The 17,302-nt window shown below is 42.1% G+C and overlaps 2 protein-coding genes across 2 annotated transcripts in view; one reads left to right on the top strand and one right to left on the bottom strand.

Moving 5' to 3' along the window:
• The window catches only part of LOC135534077 (nucleoredoxin-like protein 1), a gene marked incomplete at its 3' end in the record, with an annotated part of 14,332 nt that extends 11,622 nt beyond the window's left edge, over positions 1-2,710 (bottom strand). Inside the window, 1 exon segment of the mRNA XM_064961222.1 lies at positions 2,257-2,710.
• The window catches only part of LOC135534076 (E3 ubiquitin-protein ligase TRIM35-like), a gene marked incomplete at its 3' end in the record, with an annotated part of 34,286 nt that overhangs the window by 1,801 nt on the left and 15,183 nt on the right, over positions 1-17,302 (top strand). The window contains exon 2 of the mRNA XM_064961221.1: positions 15,444-15,651. Coding sequence (XP_064817293.1) covers positions 15,444-15,651 — 208 coding nt within the window. The remainder of the gene's footprint in view (positions 1-15,443; positions 15,652-17,302) is intronic.

Raw genomic sequence — 17,302 nt, 5'->3', positions numbered from 1 at the left:
TCACTGACCATCTCGAATCCCACCGTACCTTCTCCGCTGTCTAATCTGGTTTCCGAGCCGGTCACGGGTGCACCTCAGCCACGCTCAAGGTACTAAACGATATCATAACCGCCATCGATAAAAGACAGTGCTGTGCAGCCGTCTTCATCGACCTGGCCAAGGCTTTTGACTCTGTCAATCACTGTATTCTTATTGGCAGACTCAGTAGCCTTGGTTTCTCAAATGACTGCCTCGCCTCGTTCACCAACTACTTCGCAGACAGAGTTCAGTGTGTCAAATCGGAGGACCTGTTGTCCGGACCTCTGGCAGTCTCTATGGGGGTACCACAGGGTTCAATTCTCGGGCCGACTCTTTTCTCTGTATATATCACCGATGTTGCTCTTGCCAGACCCACTGGCTCCAGGTCATCTATAAATCTATACTAGGTAAAGCTCCGCCTTATCTCAGTTCACTGGTCATGATAACAACACCCACCTGTAGCACGCGCTCCAGCAGGTATATCTCACTGGTCATGATAACAACACCCACCCGTAGCACGCGCTCCAGCAGGTACATCTCACTGGTCATGATAACAACACCCACCCGTAGCACGCGCTCCAGCAGGTATATCTCACTGTTCATGATAACAACACCCACCTGTAGCACGCGCTCCAGCAGGTATATCTCACTGGTCACCATAACAACACCCACCCGTAGCACGCGCTCCAGCAGGTATATCTCACTGGTCATGATAACAACACCCACCTGTAGCACGCGCTCCAGCAGGTATATCTCACTGGTCACCATAACAACACCCACCTGTAGCACGCGCTCCAGCAGGTATATCTCACTGGTCACCATAACAACACCCACCTGTAGCACGCGCTCCAGCAGGTATATCTCACTGGTCATGATAACAACACCCACCCGTAGCACGCGCTCCAGCAGGTATATCTCACTGGTCACCATAACAACACCCACCTGTAGCACGCGCTCCAGCAGGTATATCTCACTGGTCACCATAACAACACCCACCGTAGCACGCGCTCCAGCAGGTATATCTCACTGGTCACCATAACAACACCCACCCGTAGCACGCGCTCCAGCAGGTATATCTCACTGGTCATGATAACAACACCCACCTGTAGCACGCGCTCCAGCAGGTATATCTCACTGGTCACCATAACAACACCCACCTGTAGCACGCGCTCCAGCAGGTATATCTCACTGGTCACCATAACAACACCCACCCGTAGCACGCGCTCCAGCAGGTATATCTCACTGGTCACCATAACAACACCCACCTGTAGCACGCGCTCCAGCAGGTATATCTCACTGGTCACCATAACAACACCCACCCGTAGCACGCGCTCCAGCAGGTATATCTCACTGGTCATCATAACAACACCCACCTGTAGCACGCGCTCCAGCAGGTATATCTCACTGGTCACCATAACAACACCCACCTGTAGCACGCGCTCCAGCAGGTATATCTCACTGGTCACCATAACAACACCCACCCGTAGCACGCGCTCCAGCAGGTATATCTCACTGGTCACCATAACAACACCCACCCGTAGCATGTGCTCCAGCAGGTATATCTCACTGGTCATCCCCAACGCCAACACCTTATTTGGCTGCCTTTCCTTCCACTAACTTTAAACATCAGCTATCTGAGCAGCTAACCGATCTCTGTAGCTATACATAGTCCATCTGTAAATAGCCCACCCGATCTACCTACCTCATCCCCATATTGTTTTTATTTAATTTTCTGCTCTTTTGCACACCAGTATCTCTACTTACACACCATCAACTGCTCGTCTATCACTCCAGTGTTAATCTGATCAATTGTAATTATTTTGCTACTGTGGCCTATTTAATGGCTTAGCTCCTCTCGCCATTTGCACACACTTTATATAGACTTTATCTTCTTCTATTTCGTTATTGACTGTGTGCTTGTTTATTCCATGTGTAACTCTGTGTTGTTGTTCGTGTCGCACTGCTTTGCTTTATATTTGCCAGGTCACCGTTGTAAATGAGAACTTGGTCTCAACTGGCTTACCTGGTTAAATAAAGGTGAAATAACATTAAAACTATTGTTGTGTTGCTAACTAGTTAGCCCTGTAAACTACAGTTGATAAGCACCCATTATATATCTACCCTAGAAATATAATCTACAGAACAGGCCTCCTCATTCAAGTCAACGATGGCATAATAAGTGGACTAAAACTGTCTCGAGGTGGAACAGATATCTACCAGATATCTCAGAGGGTTCACCTTCAGACTAGTCCTCTCTCTGTCCGTCTCCTTAAGCTCCTCCTCTTTCTTTATTTTCTTTTCACGCAGGTTGTCCAAAAACCGTTCCCGTTATCGTTTTTTCTTCATCTCTCTTTATCTTGTCTGTTCCGCTGTTGTTTCCCTCTCTCTCTCTCTCTCTCACTCACTCTCTCCCTTCTTTCTGCTTTATTCCTTCATTCTTTATTTGTCTGCCTCTCTTCCCAGTGTTTTCCTCCCTCTCTCTCTGTGTTTCTATCTCTCTCTCTCTCTCTCTCTCTGTCCCAGTGTTTCTCTCCCTGTCGCCTCCCCTCTCCTCCCCCTAGATGAGTGGGAGATTAGCTGGGTCAGAAGAGTAGGGTGAGTCAGACACTGAGAATATCACCTGTGTGGGAGACAGAGATATATAGAAGAAAGAGAGAGAGAGAGACAGAGAGACAGAGAGAGGTAAGTCAGCTAAACCCTAGCGGATCAACTACACTAATCTTATTATATCAGAAGGATAGGGGAGAAGAGAGAAAGATAGAGGAGAGACAGAGAGAGAGAGAGAGAGAGAGAGATCCACCTTTCCCTTGGCTCACTCTTTGTGCAGCTCATGCTAAATCTCAAAAGAAGACGCCCCCTGTAGGCCATGGGAAGGCAACTCGTTTCAACTGCTTGACTATTTTTGAAATACAAACTCAAATGAGATTAACTCTATCGCCCCTGTGTGGTGTGATAAGGAATTGCATACATAACCTAATATTTTGGAGTGAACCATGGGTATCTTCATAGATGTGGGAAGTAGGGGTCCTGAGGTTGCAGCCTCGCTGGAAAAATTGGAATAAAAAAATAGGAGGTATGGCTAAGCAGTGACGTTCTTTATAAAAAATAATAATCAGATTCATAATAATCATAAGGTTTGTAAAGCTCTTTTCGTTATACAAGAATAATCTCAAAGTGCATCAATCTCGAAGTGCATTTTACATGTCAGCAGTTAATTGTAATTAAACTCGAACAAAACAGAGATGCTTGTTCTAGGTCCCAAGCAACAAAGAGATCTTCTGTTTGTCACGCCTTGGTCTTAGTGTTTTGTGTTTTCATTAATTAGTTGGTCAGGCCAGGGTGTGACATGGGTTTATGTTGTTGTATTTCATAGTGGGGTTTTTGTAGTATTTGGGATTGCGGCTGAGTAGGGGTATAGGCTTGGCTGCCTGAGGCGGTTCTCAATCAGAGTCAGGTGATTCTCGTTGTCTCTGATTGGGAACCGTATTTAGGTAGCCAGGGTTTCACTTTGTATTTCGTGGGTGATTGTTCCTGTCTCTGTGTTAGTGTTCACCAGACAGGCTGTATAGGTTTTTCACGTTCCGTTTGTTGTTTTTGTTATTTCGTGTATTGTCATTTGTTCCATTAAAAACATGAATAACCAACACGCTGCATTTCGGTCCGACTCTCTTTCGACAAACGAAGAACGTCGTTACACTGTTGAATCTGACAATTAATCTTAATGGTTGTACAGTCGTCTCAAATAAAACTGTGAAAGACCTCGGCGTTACTCTGGACCCTGATCTCTCTTTAGACTAACATATCGAGACTGTTTCAAGGACAGCTTTTTCCATCAACGTAACATTGCAAAAATCAGAAACTTTCTGTCCAAAATTGATGCAGAAAAATGAATCCATGCTTTTGTTACTTCTTGGTTAGACTACTGCAATGCTCTACTTTCCGGCTACCCGGAAAAAGCACTAAATAAACTTCAGTTTGTGCTAAATACGGCTGCTAGAATCCTGACTAGAACCAAAAAATTGGATCATATTACTCCAGTGCTAGACTTCCTACACTGGCTTCCTGTTAAGGCAAGGGCTGATTTCAGTAGTAATTTATATTGTCTGATGTGTTGCCCTTATCTGACGATACATACTGTGGTTCCAGCGTGTTAGTGCAGGGTATTGAAATGGGTTTTGTCCCAGTGCCATTGCACTTTGTGACAGTACACTCTAAGTTAATCAGTGGAATATTCAGAGTGGGGGTACGTCCTATGTTGCCAGTGAAAGGTGTGACCTTTATAATGGGTAACGATATTGCCGGAGGAAAGGTAGTACCCGTATTGGAAGTATTGGATAAAAGTGACCTCTCTCTCTCCAATGAGCTGGCACAGAGTTATCCACATGTGTTCCCCGCTTGTGCTGTCACTCAGGCACGACAAGAGCAGCTGAATGCCAACCAAAAGGTTGACAACAAGCTTTACATGGGCTTGCTCCTACCTATCTTTACGATTTGGTCCTGCCGTACATTTAAAAAAAAATATGTATTTCACCTTTATTTAACCAGGTAGGCTAGTTGAGAACAAGTTCTCATTTGCAACTGCGACCTGGCCAAGATAAAGCTTAGCAGTGTGAACAGACAACACAGAGTTACACATGGAGTAAACAATTAACAAGTCAATAACACAGTACAAAAAAAGGCGAGTCTTTATACATTGTGTGCAAAAGGCATGAGGAGGTAGGGGAATAATTACAATTTTGCAGATTAGCACTGGAGTGATAAATGATCAGATGGTCATGTACAGGTAGAGATACTGGTGTGCAAAAGAGCAGAAAAGTAAATAAATAAAAACAGTGTGGGGATGAGGTAGGTGAAAATGGGTGGGCTATTTACCAATAGACTATGTACAGCTGCAGCGATCGGTTAGCTGCTCAGATAGCACATGTTTGAAGTTGGTGAGGGAGATAAAAGTCTCCAACTTCAGGGATTTTGCAATTCGTTCCAGTCACAGGCAGCAGAGTACTGGAACGAAAGGCGGCCAAATGAGGTGTTGGCTTTAGGGATGATCAGTGAGATACACCTGCTGGAGCGCGTGCTACGGATGGGTGTTGCCATCGTGACCAGTGAACTGAGATAAGGCGGAGCTTTACCTAGCATGGACTTGTAGATGACCTGGAGCCAGTGGGTCTGGCGACGAATATGTAGCGAGGGCCAGCCGACTAGAGCATACAAGTCGCAGTGGTGGGTGGTATAAGGTGCTTTAGTGACAAAACGGATGGCACTGTGATAAACTGCATCCAGTTTGCTGAGTAGAGTGTTGGAGGCAATTTTGTAGATGACATCGCCGAAGTCGAGGATCGGTAGGATAGTCAGTTTTACTAGGGTAAGTTTGGCGGCGTGAGTGAAGGAGGCTTTGTTGCGGAATAGAAAGCTGACTCTTGATTTGATTTTCGATTGGAGATGTTTGATATGAGTCTGGAAGGAGAGTTTACAGTCTAGCCAGACACCTAGGTACTTATAGGTGTCCACATATTCAAGGTTGGAACCGTCCAGGGTGGTGATGCTCGTCGGGCATGCGGGTGCAGGCAGCGATCGGTTGAAAAGCATGCATTTGGTTTTACTAGCGTTTAAGAGCAGTTGGAGGCCACGGAAGGAGTGTTGTATGGCATTGAAGCTCGTTTGGAGGTTAGATAGCACAGTGTCCAATGACGGGCCGGAAGTATATAGAATGGTGTCGTCTGCGTAGAGGTGGATCAGGGAATCGCCCGCAGCAAGAGCAACATCATTGATATATACAGAGAAAAGAGTCGGCCCGAGAATTGAACCCTGTGGCACCCCCATAGAGACTGCCAGAGGACCGGACAGCATGCCCTCCGATTTGACACACTGAACTCTGTCTGCAAAGTAATTGGTGAACCAGGCAAGGTTCCCTCTACCTCCATGACTCTAAACGTACCATCATGACTCTAAACGTACCATCATGACTCTAAACGTACCATCATGACTCTAAACGTACCATCATGACTCTAAACGTACCATCATGACGCCTAAACGTGTCATCATGACTCTAAATGTATCATCATGACTCTAAATGTATCATCATGACTCTAAACGTACCATCATGACTCTAAACGTACCATCATGACTCTAAACGTACCATCATGACTCTAAATGTATCATCATGACTCTAAACGTACCATCATGACTCTAAACGTATCATCATGACTCTAAACGTACCATCATGAGGCTAAACGTAACATCATGACTCCAAATGTATCATCATGACTCTAAACGTATCATCATGACTTTAAACGTACCATCATGACTCTAAATGTACCATCATGACTCTAAATGTATCATCATGACTCTAAATGTATCATCATGACTCTAAATGTATCATCATGACTCTAAATGTATCATCATGACTCTAAACGTACCATCATGACTCTAAACGTACCATCATGACTCTAAATGTATCATCATGACTCTAAATGTATCATCATGACTCTAAATGTATCATCATGACTCTAAACGTACCATCATGACTCTAAACGTATCATCATGACTCTAAACGTACCATCATGACTCTAAACGTATCATCATGACTCTAAACGTATCATCATGACTCTAAACGTACCATCATGACTCTAAACGTACCATCATGACTCTAAACGTACCACCGTGACTCTAAACGTATCATCATGACTCTAAACGTACCATCATGACTCTAAACGTATCATCATGACTCTAAACGTACCATCATGACTCTAAACGATCATCATGACTCTAAACGTACCATCATGACTCTAAACGTATCATCATGACTCTAAACGTACCATCCTGACTCTAAACGTAACATCATGACACTAAACGTACCATCATGACTCTAAACGTAACATCATGACTCTAAACGTATCATCATGACTCTAAAACGTACCATCATGACTCTAAACGTACCATCATGACTCTAAACGTACCATCATGACTCTAAACGTACCATCATGACTCTAAACGATCATCATGACTCTAAACATACCATCATGACTCTAAACGTACCATCATGACTCTAAACGTATCATCATGACTCTAAACGCACCATCATGACTCTAAACGATCATCATGACTCTAAACGTATCATCATGACTCTAAACGTACCATCATGACTCTAAACGCACCATCGTGACTCTAAACGCATACCATCGTGACTCTAAACGTATCATCATGACTCTAAACGTATCATCATGACTCTAAACGTACCATCATGACTCTAAACGCACCATCATGACTCTAAGCGTATCATCATGACTCTAAACGTACCATCATGACTCTAAACGTATCATCATGACTCTAAACGTACCATCATGACTCTAAACGTACCATCATGACTCTAAACGTATCATCATGACTCTAAACGTACCATCATGACTCTAAACGTACCATCATGACTCTAAACGTATCATCATGACTCTAAACGTATCATCATGACTCTAAACGATCATCATGACTCTAAACGTACCATCATGAATCTAAACGTACCATCATGACTCTAAACGTATCATCATGACTCTAAACGTACCATCATGACTCTAAATGTATCATCATGACTCTAAACGTACCATCATGACTCTAAACGTACCATCATGACTCTAAACGTATCATCATGACTCTAAACGCACCATCATGACTCTAAACGCACCATCATGACTCTAAACGATCATCATGACTCTAAAACGTATCATCATGACTCTAAACGCACCATCATGACTCTAAACGTACCATCATGACTCTAAACGTACCATCATGACTCTAAACGTATCATCATGACTCTAAACGCATACCATCATGACTCTAAACGTATCATCATGACTAAACGTACCATCATGACTCTAAACGTACCATCATGACTCTAAACGTACCATCATGACTCTAAATGTATCATCATGACTCTAAACGTACCATCATGACTCTAAACGTACCATCATGACTCTAAAAGTATGATCATGACTCTAAACGTACCATCATGACTCTAAACGTACCATCATGACTCTAAACGTATCATCATGACTCTAAACGTACCATCATGACTCTAAACGTACCATCATGACTCTAAACGTACCATCATGACTCTAAACGTATCATCATGACTCTAAACGTACCATCATGACTCTAAACGTATCATCATGACTAAACGCACCATCATGACTCTAAACGTACCATCATGACTCTAAACGTACCATCATGACTCTAAATGTATCATCATGACTCTAAACGATCATCATGACTCTAAACGATCATCATGACTCTAAACGCACCATCATGACTCTAAACGTACCATCATGACTCTAAATGTATCATCATGACTCTAAACGTACCATCATGACTCTAAACGATCATCATGACTCTAAACGATCATCATGACTCTAAATGTACCATCATGACTCTAAACGTACCATCATGACGCTAAATGTATCATCATGACTCTAAACGTATCATCATGACTTTAAACGTACCATCATGACTCTAAATGTACCATCATGACTCTAAATGTATCATCATGACTCTAAATGTATCATCATGACTCTAAACGTACCATCATGACTCTAAACGATCATCATGACTCTAAACGTACCATCATGACTCTAAATGTATCATCATGACTCTAAATGTATCATCATGACTCTAAACGTACCATCATGACTCTAAACGTACCATCATGACTCTAAATGTATCATCATGACTCTAAATGTATCATCATGACTCTAAACGTACCATCATGACTCTAAACGATCATCATGACTCTAAACGTATCATCATGACTCTAAACGTATCATCATGACTCTAAACGTACCATCATGACTCTAAACGTACCATCATGACTCTAAACGTATCATCATGACTCTAAACGTACCATCATGACTCTAAACGTATCATCATGACTCTAAACGTACCATCATGACTCTAAACGCACCATCATGACTCTAAACGTATCATCATGACTCTAAACGTACCATCATGACTCTAAACGTACCATCATGACTCTAAACGTATCATCATGACTCTAAACGTACCATCATGACTCTAAACGATCATCATGACTCTAAACGATCATCATGACTCTAAACGTATCATCATGACTCTAAACGTACCATCATGACTCTAAACGTACCATCATGACTCTAAACGTATGATCATGACTCTAAACGTACCATCATGACTCTAAATGTATCATCATGACTCTAAACGTACCATCATGACTCTAAACGTACCATCATGACTCTAAACGTACCATCATGATGCTAAACGTACCATCATGACTCTAAATGTATCATCATGACTCTAAATGTATCATCATGACTCTAAACGTACCATCATGAGTCTAAACGCGTACCATCATGACGCTAAATGTATCATCATGACTCTAAATGTATCATCATGACTCTAAACGTACCATCATGACTCTAAACGCACCATCATGACTCTAAACGTACCATCATGACGCTAAACGATCATCATGACTCTAAACGCACCATCATGACTCTAAATGTATCATCATGACTCTAAACGTACCATCATGACTCTAAACGTACCATCATGACTCTAAACGTACCATCATGACTCTAAACGTACCATCATGACTCTAAACGCCATCATGACTCTAAACGTATCATCATGACTCTAAACGTATCATCATGACTCTAAACGTATCATCATGACTCTAAACGTACCATCATGACTCTAAACTTACCATCATGACTCTAAACGTACCATCATGACTCTAAACGTATCATCATGACTCTAAACGTACCATCATGACTCTAAACGTATCATCATGACTGAAATGTACCATCATGACTCTAAACGTACCATCATGACTCTAAACGTACCATCATGACTCTAAATGTATCATCATGACTCTAAACGTATCATCATGACTCTAAACGTATCATCATGACTCTAAACGTACCATCATGACTCTAAACGTACCATCATGACTCTAAATGTATCATCATGACTCTAAACGTACCATCATGACTCTAAACGTATCAACATGACTCTAAACGTATCATCATGACTCTAAATGTACCATCATGACTCTAAACGTACCATCATGACGCTAAATGTATCATCATGACTCTAAACGTATCATCATGACTTTAAACGTACCATCATGACTCTAAATGTACCATCATGACTCTAAATGTATCATCATGACTCTAAATGTATCATCATGACTCTAAACGCACCATCATGACTCTAAACGATCATCATGACTCTAAACGTACCATCATGACTCTAAATGTATCATCATGACTCTAAACTTATCATCATTACTCTAAACGTACCATCATGACTCTAAACGTACCATCATGACTCTAAATGTATCATCATGACTCTAAATGTATCATCATGACTCTAAACGTACCATCATATGACTCTAAACGTATCATCATGACTCTAAACGTACCATCATGACTCTAAACGTATCATCATGACTCTAAACGTATCATCATGACTCTAAACGTACCATCATGACTCTAAACGTACCATCATGACTCTAAACGTACCATCGTGACTCTAAACGTATCATCATGACTCTAAACGTATCATCATGACTCTAAACGTATCATCATGACTCTAAACGTACCATCATGACTCTAAACGTACCATCATGACTCTAAACGTATCATCATGACTCTAAACGCGTACCATCATGACTCTAAACGTATCATCATGACTCTAAACGTACCATCATGACTCTAAACGTACCATCATGACTCTAAACGTATCATCATGACTCTAAACGTACCATCATGACTCTAAACGTACCATCATGACTCTAAACGTATCATCATGACTCTAAACGTACCATCATGACTCTAAACGTATCATCATGACTCTAAACGTACCATCATGACTCTAAACGTACCATCATGACTCTAAACGTATCATCATGACTCTAAACGTACCATCATGACTCTAAACGTATCATCATGACTCTAAACGTATCATCATGACTCTAAACGTATCATCATGACTCTAAACGTACCATCATGACTCTAAACGTACCATCATGACTCTAAACGCATGATCATGACTCTAAACGTACCATCATGACTCTAAATGTATCATCATGACTCTAAACGTACCATCATGACTCTAAACGTACCATCATGACTCTAAAACGTACCATCATGATGCTAAACGTACCATCATGACTCTAAATGTATCATCATGACTCTAAATGTATCATCATGACTCTAAACGTACCATCATGACTCTAAACGCACCATCATGACGCTAAATGTATCATCATGACTCTAAATGTATCATCATGACTCTAAACGTACCATCATGACTCTAAACGTACCATCATGACTCTAAACGCACCATCATGACGCTAAACGATCATCATGACTCTAAACGTACCATCATGACTCTAAATGTATCATCATGACTCTAAACGTACCATCATGACTCTAAACGTACCATCATGACTCTAAACGATCATCATGACTCTAAAACGCACCATCATGACTCTAAACGATCATCATGACTCTAAACGATCATCATGACTCTAAACGTATCATCATGACTCTAAACGTATCATCATGACTCTAAACGTACCATCATGACTCTAAACGTATCATCATGACTCTAAACGTATCATCATGACTCTAAACGTACCATCATGACTCTAAACGTACCATCATGACTCTAAACGTATGATCATGACTCTAAACGCACCATCATGACTCTAAATGTATCATCATGACTCTAAACGTACCATCATGACTCTAAACGCACCATCATGACTCTAAAACGTACCATCATGATGCTAAACGTACCATCATGACTCTAAATGTATCATCATGACTCTAAATGTATCATCATGACTCTAAACGTACCATCATGAGTCTAAACGTACCATCATGACGCTAAATGTATCATCATGACTCTAAATGTATCATCATGACTCTAAACGTACCATCATGACTCTAAACGTACCATCATGACTCTAAACGTACCATCATGACGCTAAACGTATCATCATGACTCTAAACGTACCATCATGACTCTAAATGTATCATCATGACTCTAAACGTACCATCATGACTCTAAACGTACCATCATGACTCTAAACGTACCATCATGACTCTAAACGTACCATCATGACTCTAAACGTATCATCATGACTCTAAACGTATCATCATGACTCTAAACGTATCATCATGACTCTAAACGTATCATCATGACTCTAAACGTATCATCATGACTCTAAACCTATCATCATGACTCTAAACGTATCATCATGACTCTAAATGTATCATCATGACTCTAAACGTACCATCATGATGATGTGGCAAGTGACACTTTGCTTCTTAAAAAATGTCCTGTATCTTGAAAACTTGACTTCTGATGCGAAACATTTCGGGGCTGTATCAACAGTGGACTAGTTAAAAAAACACCTAAATATTATTTTGGGGTGGATTTTTCTTTTAAGTTGAATGAATTAACTGAAAGTCACTCTAGATACAAGCGTCTACTAAGGACTCCAATGTAAATGTAACATGCCAGTCAGATCAATATGGATAACTTCCTTCTCTTTTATATTTCATGCAAATGATGTGTGTGACCTGTGAACTTGTTACTAGCATTAAAAATGATCTATGTGAAATATGATATGACAATATAAGTACATGACATCATTATTACAGGGAATAGGTTGCCATTTGAGACCTACTGTAGATACATCCATATACGCTGTAGTGCACTACGTAGGGAATAGGTTGCCATTTGAGACCTACAGTAGATACATCCATATACGCTGTAGTGCACTACGTAGGGAATAGGTTGCTATTTGAGACCTACTGTAGATACATCCATATACGCTGTAGTGAACTACGTAGGGAATAGGTTGCTATTTGAGACCTACTGTAGATACATCCATATACGCTGTAGTGCACTATGTAGGGAATAGGTTGCTATTTGAGACCTACTGTAGATATATCCATATACGCTGTAGTGCACTACGTAGGGAATAGGTTGCTATTTGAGACCCACTGTAGATACATCCATATACGCTGTAGTGCACTACGTAGGGAATAGGTTGCCATTTGAGACCTACTGTAGATACATCCATATACGCTGTAGTGCACTACGTAGGGAATAGGATGCCATTTGAGACCTACTGTAGATACATCCATATACGCTGTAGTGCACTACGTAGGGAATAGGTTGCGATTTGAGACCTACTGTAGATACATCCATATACGCTGTAGTGCACTACGTAGGGAATAGATTGCCATTTGAGACCTACTGTAGATACATCCATATACGCTGTAGTGCACTACGTAGGGAATAGGTTGCCATTTGAGACCTACTGTAGATACATCCATATACGCTGTAGTGAACTACGTAGGGAATAGGTTGCCATTTGAGACCTACTGTAGATACATCCATATACGCTGTAGTGAACTACGTAGGGAATAGGTTGCTATTTGAGACCTACTGTAGATACATCCATATACGCTGTAGTGCACTACGTAGGGAATAGGATGCCATTTGAGACCTACTGTACATACATCCATATACGCTGTAGTGCACTACGTAGGGAATAGGTTGCTATTTGAGACCTACTGTAGATACATCCATATACGCTGTAGTGCACTACGTAGGGAATAGGATGCCATTTGAGACCTACTGTAGGTACATCCATATACGCTGTAGTGCACTACGTAGGGAATAGGTTGCTATTTGAGACCTACTGTAGATACATCCATATACGCTGTAGTGCACTACGTAGGGAATAGGTTGCTATTTGAGACCTACTGTAGATACATCCATATACGCTGTAGTGCACTACGTAGGGAATAGGTTGCTATTTGAGACACAGACTCTTTGTTGCAATGAAGTCACGTCCTTGGCTGGTATCTGTGGGTTGAACCCTAATTTAAGCAGTGCACATGGAAGCCGTACCTCACATGCAAACATAGCTGGAGACTCAGACTGACACTCATGCTTGATTTAAGGGAATGTTCAGGTTACAAGCGACCACACCAGGGTTCAAATAGTATTTCCTTTTCTTCCCAATACTTTGACCGGTTGCTTTAGCCTGCCAGGAGTGCCAGGTGGGCGGGGTTCTGAACTTTTGAGACTTGTCTATGAGTTCCATTGCTGCCAGGCGAGCTCAATCAAGCCCAGATGAAGTATTTGAAAGAAAGCAGATACTATTTGAACCCAGGTATGTTCACTCGTAACCTGAAGAAGCGTTTAATGAAGCATTAAATCAAGCATTAGTGGCAGTCTGAGTCTCCAGTTATGTGTGCATGTGAGGTCCAGCTTCCATGTTCCCTGCTTAAAGTAGGATTTGAACCGTAGATACCAACCACAGATGTGGTAAGGATTGGGGCCCTAGGCTTGGTGTGTCTGGTGAGAGAGAGTAGGAGAAATATATATATATATATATATATATATATGTAGAGAGAGAGAGAGAGAGAGAAAGAGAGAGAGAGAGAGAGAGAGAGAGAGAGAGAGAGAGAGAGAGAGAGAGAGAGATAGTTGTAACTTGACCAACGCTGGATTCAATACTACTTTATCTGTGATTACCGGGAGCTAAGGACCAATTGAATAGTCCCAAAAAGGTCAACCCCACCCATCTGGCTAAAGTCAAAGCTCAAAGAACTTGAAAGAGTTCAGATACTAAAGTTATTAACCTCTATGGCACACATATATCTAGCATTCAGTTCATTGAGTTATCACACATACATCTAGCATTCAGTTCATGGAGTTATCACACATTCATCTAGCATTCAGTTCATGGAGTTATCACACATTCATCTAGCATTCAGTTCATGGAGTTATCACACATACATCTAGCATTCAGCTCATGGAATTATCACACAGGTACTGATATAGACACACACACTCAAACACACATACAAACACACACATACAAACACACACATACAAACACACTCACACACACACACGCACCCATGCACACACAAACACATGCATATGCACACACATGAACACAAAATGCCAATATCCCCCCTGTCTCTCTGTCTCTCGCTCTCTCTACGCTTTCCCTTCCCCTCCCCCTCTCGCTCTCTTTCCCTCTTCTCATGCCCTTTCTCCCTCCCTCCTTCAGTCTCTCCCTCCCGCTCTCTCTCACAGCTGTCTCCCTCTTTCACTCTCTCTCTCTCTCTCTCTCTCTCTCTCTCTCTCTCTCTCATATATATATATATATATATTTATATATATATATGTATATATATATATATATTAATATATATATACTGTATATATCTCTTTTTCCCTCCCTCCCTCTCTCTTTCTCTCCTCCCCTTTTCGTTCCTCTCTTTCTACCTTCTTGCACTCTTGCTCAGAAAAATAATCCATGGAGGCTCTCAGACTAGAAGCTCGAGCATTAGGGTCCCTCTCAGGGGTTCCACCCCGCTCAAGGCCCTTCTCCCTGGGGCAGACGGCTTCGTCCTTCCCCCTGGAGATCCAGAGCTGTGCCGGGAGCATGGAGAGACGTTTACCTTGTTCTGTGTGGATGACCTGGAGCCAGTGTGCAGTCAGTGTGGACTGACTGAGACCCACGAGGGGCACAGAGTCTATCCCATAACGGAGGCTGTACCTGACTGTAAGGTAAGAGACGGACGGACAGATGGACATACATACATATATACATACATACATACATACATACATACATACATACATACATACATACATACATACATACATACATACATACATACATACATACATACATACAAACATGACAGACAGACAGACAGACAAACATGACAGACAGACAGACAAACATGACAGACAGACAGACAAACATGACAGACAGACAGACAGACAGACAGACAGACAGACAGACAGACAGACAGACAGACAGACATGTCTACAAGCTACCTACACCCCTACTTCGCATTTAAATATCTGTTCATCGAGTATCTGCCATTCAGCAGGTACTTTTATTTGATGTGGCGTATCTGTGCAGTTACATAAGATAGTGTGTGTGGTTTGCACTGATTGTTTTGCAATCCACTCTGTTGTTGTTGCCATGCCACATACATACAGATGTAGCATCGTAATTTGACCAGTTTTGTCACAGTAAAATAATACTGCAGCAACAGGATTTGAACGTTCAGTCCGTAATGTTGCTTGATCGGTGGTTAGGCTATTAGCTGTCTAATATGAGGCTACATGAAGTGTGATAATGTTAAGTTAACCGTGAGTCACTGCAGGGTTTCAGTGAATTGATGTAAATCACGAAGCTCACGTGTATTTAATGTGGTGCAGGAAAATTCTCAGCAACAAAAGAGTTATGACATTAAGATCCTACATTTGTACGTGTTTGGCTCATGAAGTGTTATTTTGGTTCCATTTGTACGTGTTTGGCTCATGAAGTGTTATTTCGGTTCCAGTCTCCATGTGCTTTAACACTTAACTGACGCGTAGAGTAACATGACCTAGTCTATGAGGCACACACACACACACACACACACACACACACACACACACACACACACACACACACACACACACACACACACACACACACACACACACACACACACACACACACACACACACACACACACACACACACAAGCTGGGGTGGACTGGCCATCTGGCATTACAGGCAAATGACAGATGGGCTTGTCCACTTTTAGCCCAGTGGGCTGGTGTCACTTGTTTTTTAGCAATGTTATTATCTGTGTAATAATGGGAGATTCAAGGAAAAAAGGAAAAAAAATGGGCCAGTGTGGGGGCCCTTTAAAATGGGCCAGGGTGGGAGCCCTTTAACATGTGCTAGTGTGGGGGCCCTTTAAAATGGGCCAGGGTGGGAGCCCTTTAACATGTGCTAGTGTGGGGGCCCTTTAAAATGGGCCAGGGTGGGGGCCCTTTAACATGTGCTAGTGTGGGGGCCCTTTAAAATGGGCCAGGGTGGGAGCCCTTTAACATGTGCTAGTGTGGGGGCCCTTTAAAATGGGCCAGGGTGGGAGCCCTTAAAATGGGCCAGTGTGGGGGCCCTTTAACATGTGCCAGTGTGTGGGCCCTTTAAAATGGGCCAGTGTGGGGGCCCTTTAACATGTGCTAGTGTGGGGGCCCTTTAAAATGGGCCAGGGTGGGAGCCCTTTAACATGTGCTAGTGTGGGGGCCCTTTAAAATGGGCCAGGGTGGGAGCCCTTAAAATGGGCCAGTGTGGGGGCCCTTTAACATGTGCTAGTGTGGGGGCCCTTTAAAATGGGCCAGGGTGGGGGCCCTTAAAATGGACCAGTGC

Source organism: Oncorhynchus masou, unplaced genomic scaffold, assembly GCF_036934945.1.
Source record: "Oncorhynchus masou masou isolate Uvic2021 unplaced genomic scaffold, UVic_Omas_1.1 unplaced_scaffold_2976, whole genome shotgun sequence".
NCBI lineage: Eukaryota > Metazoa > Chordata > Actinopteri > Salmoniformes > Salmonidae > Oncorhynchus > Oncorhynchus masou.
This window is presented reverse-complemented; position numbering and strand designations above follow the sequence as displayed.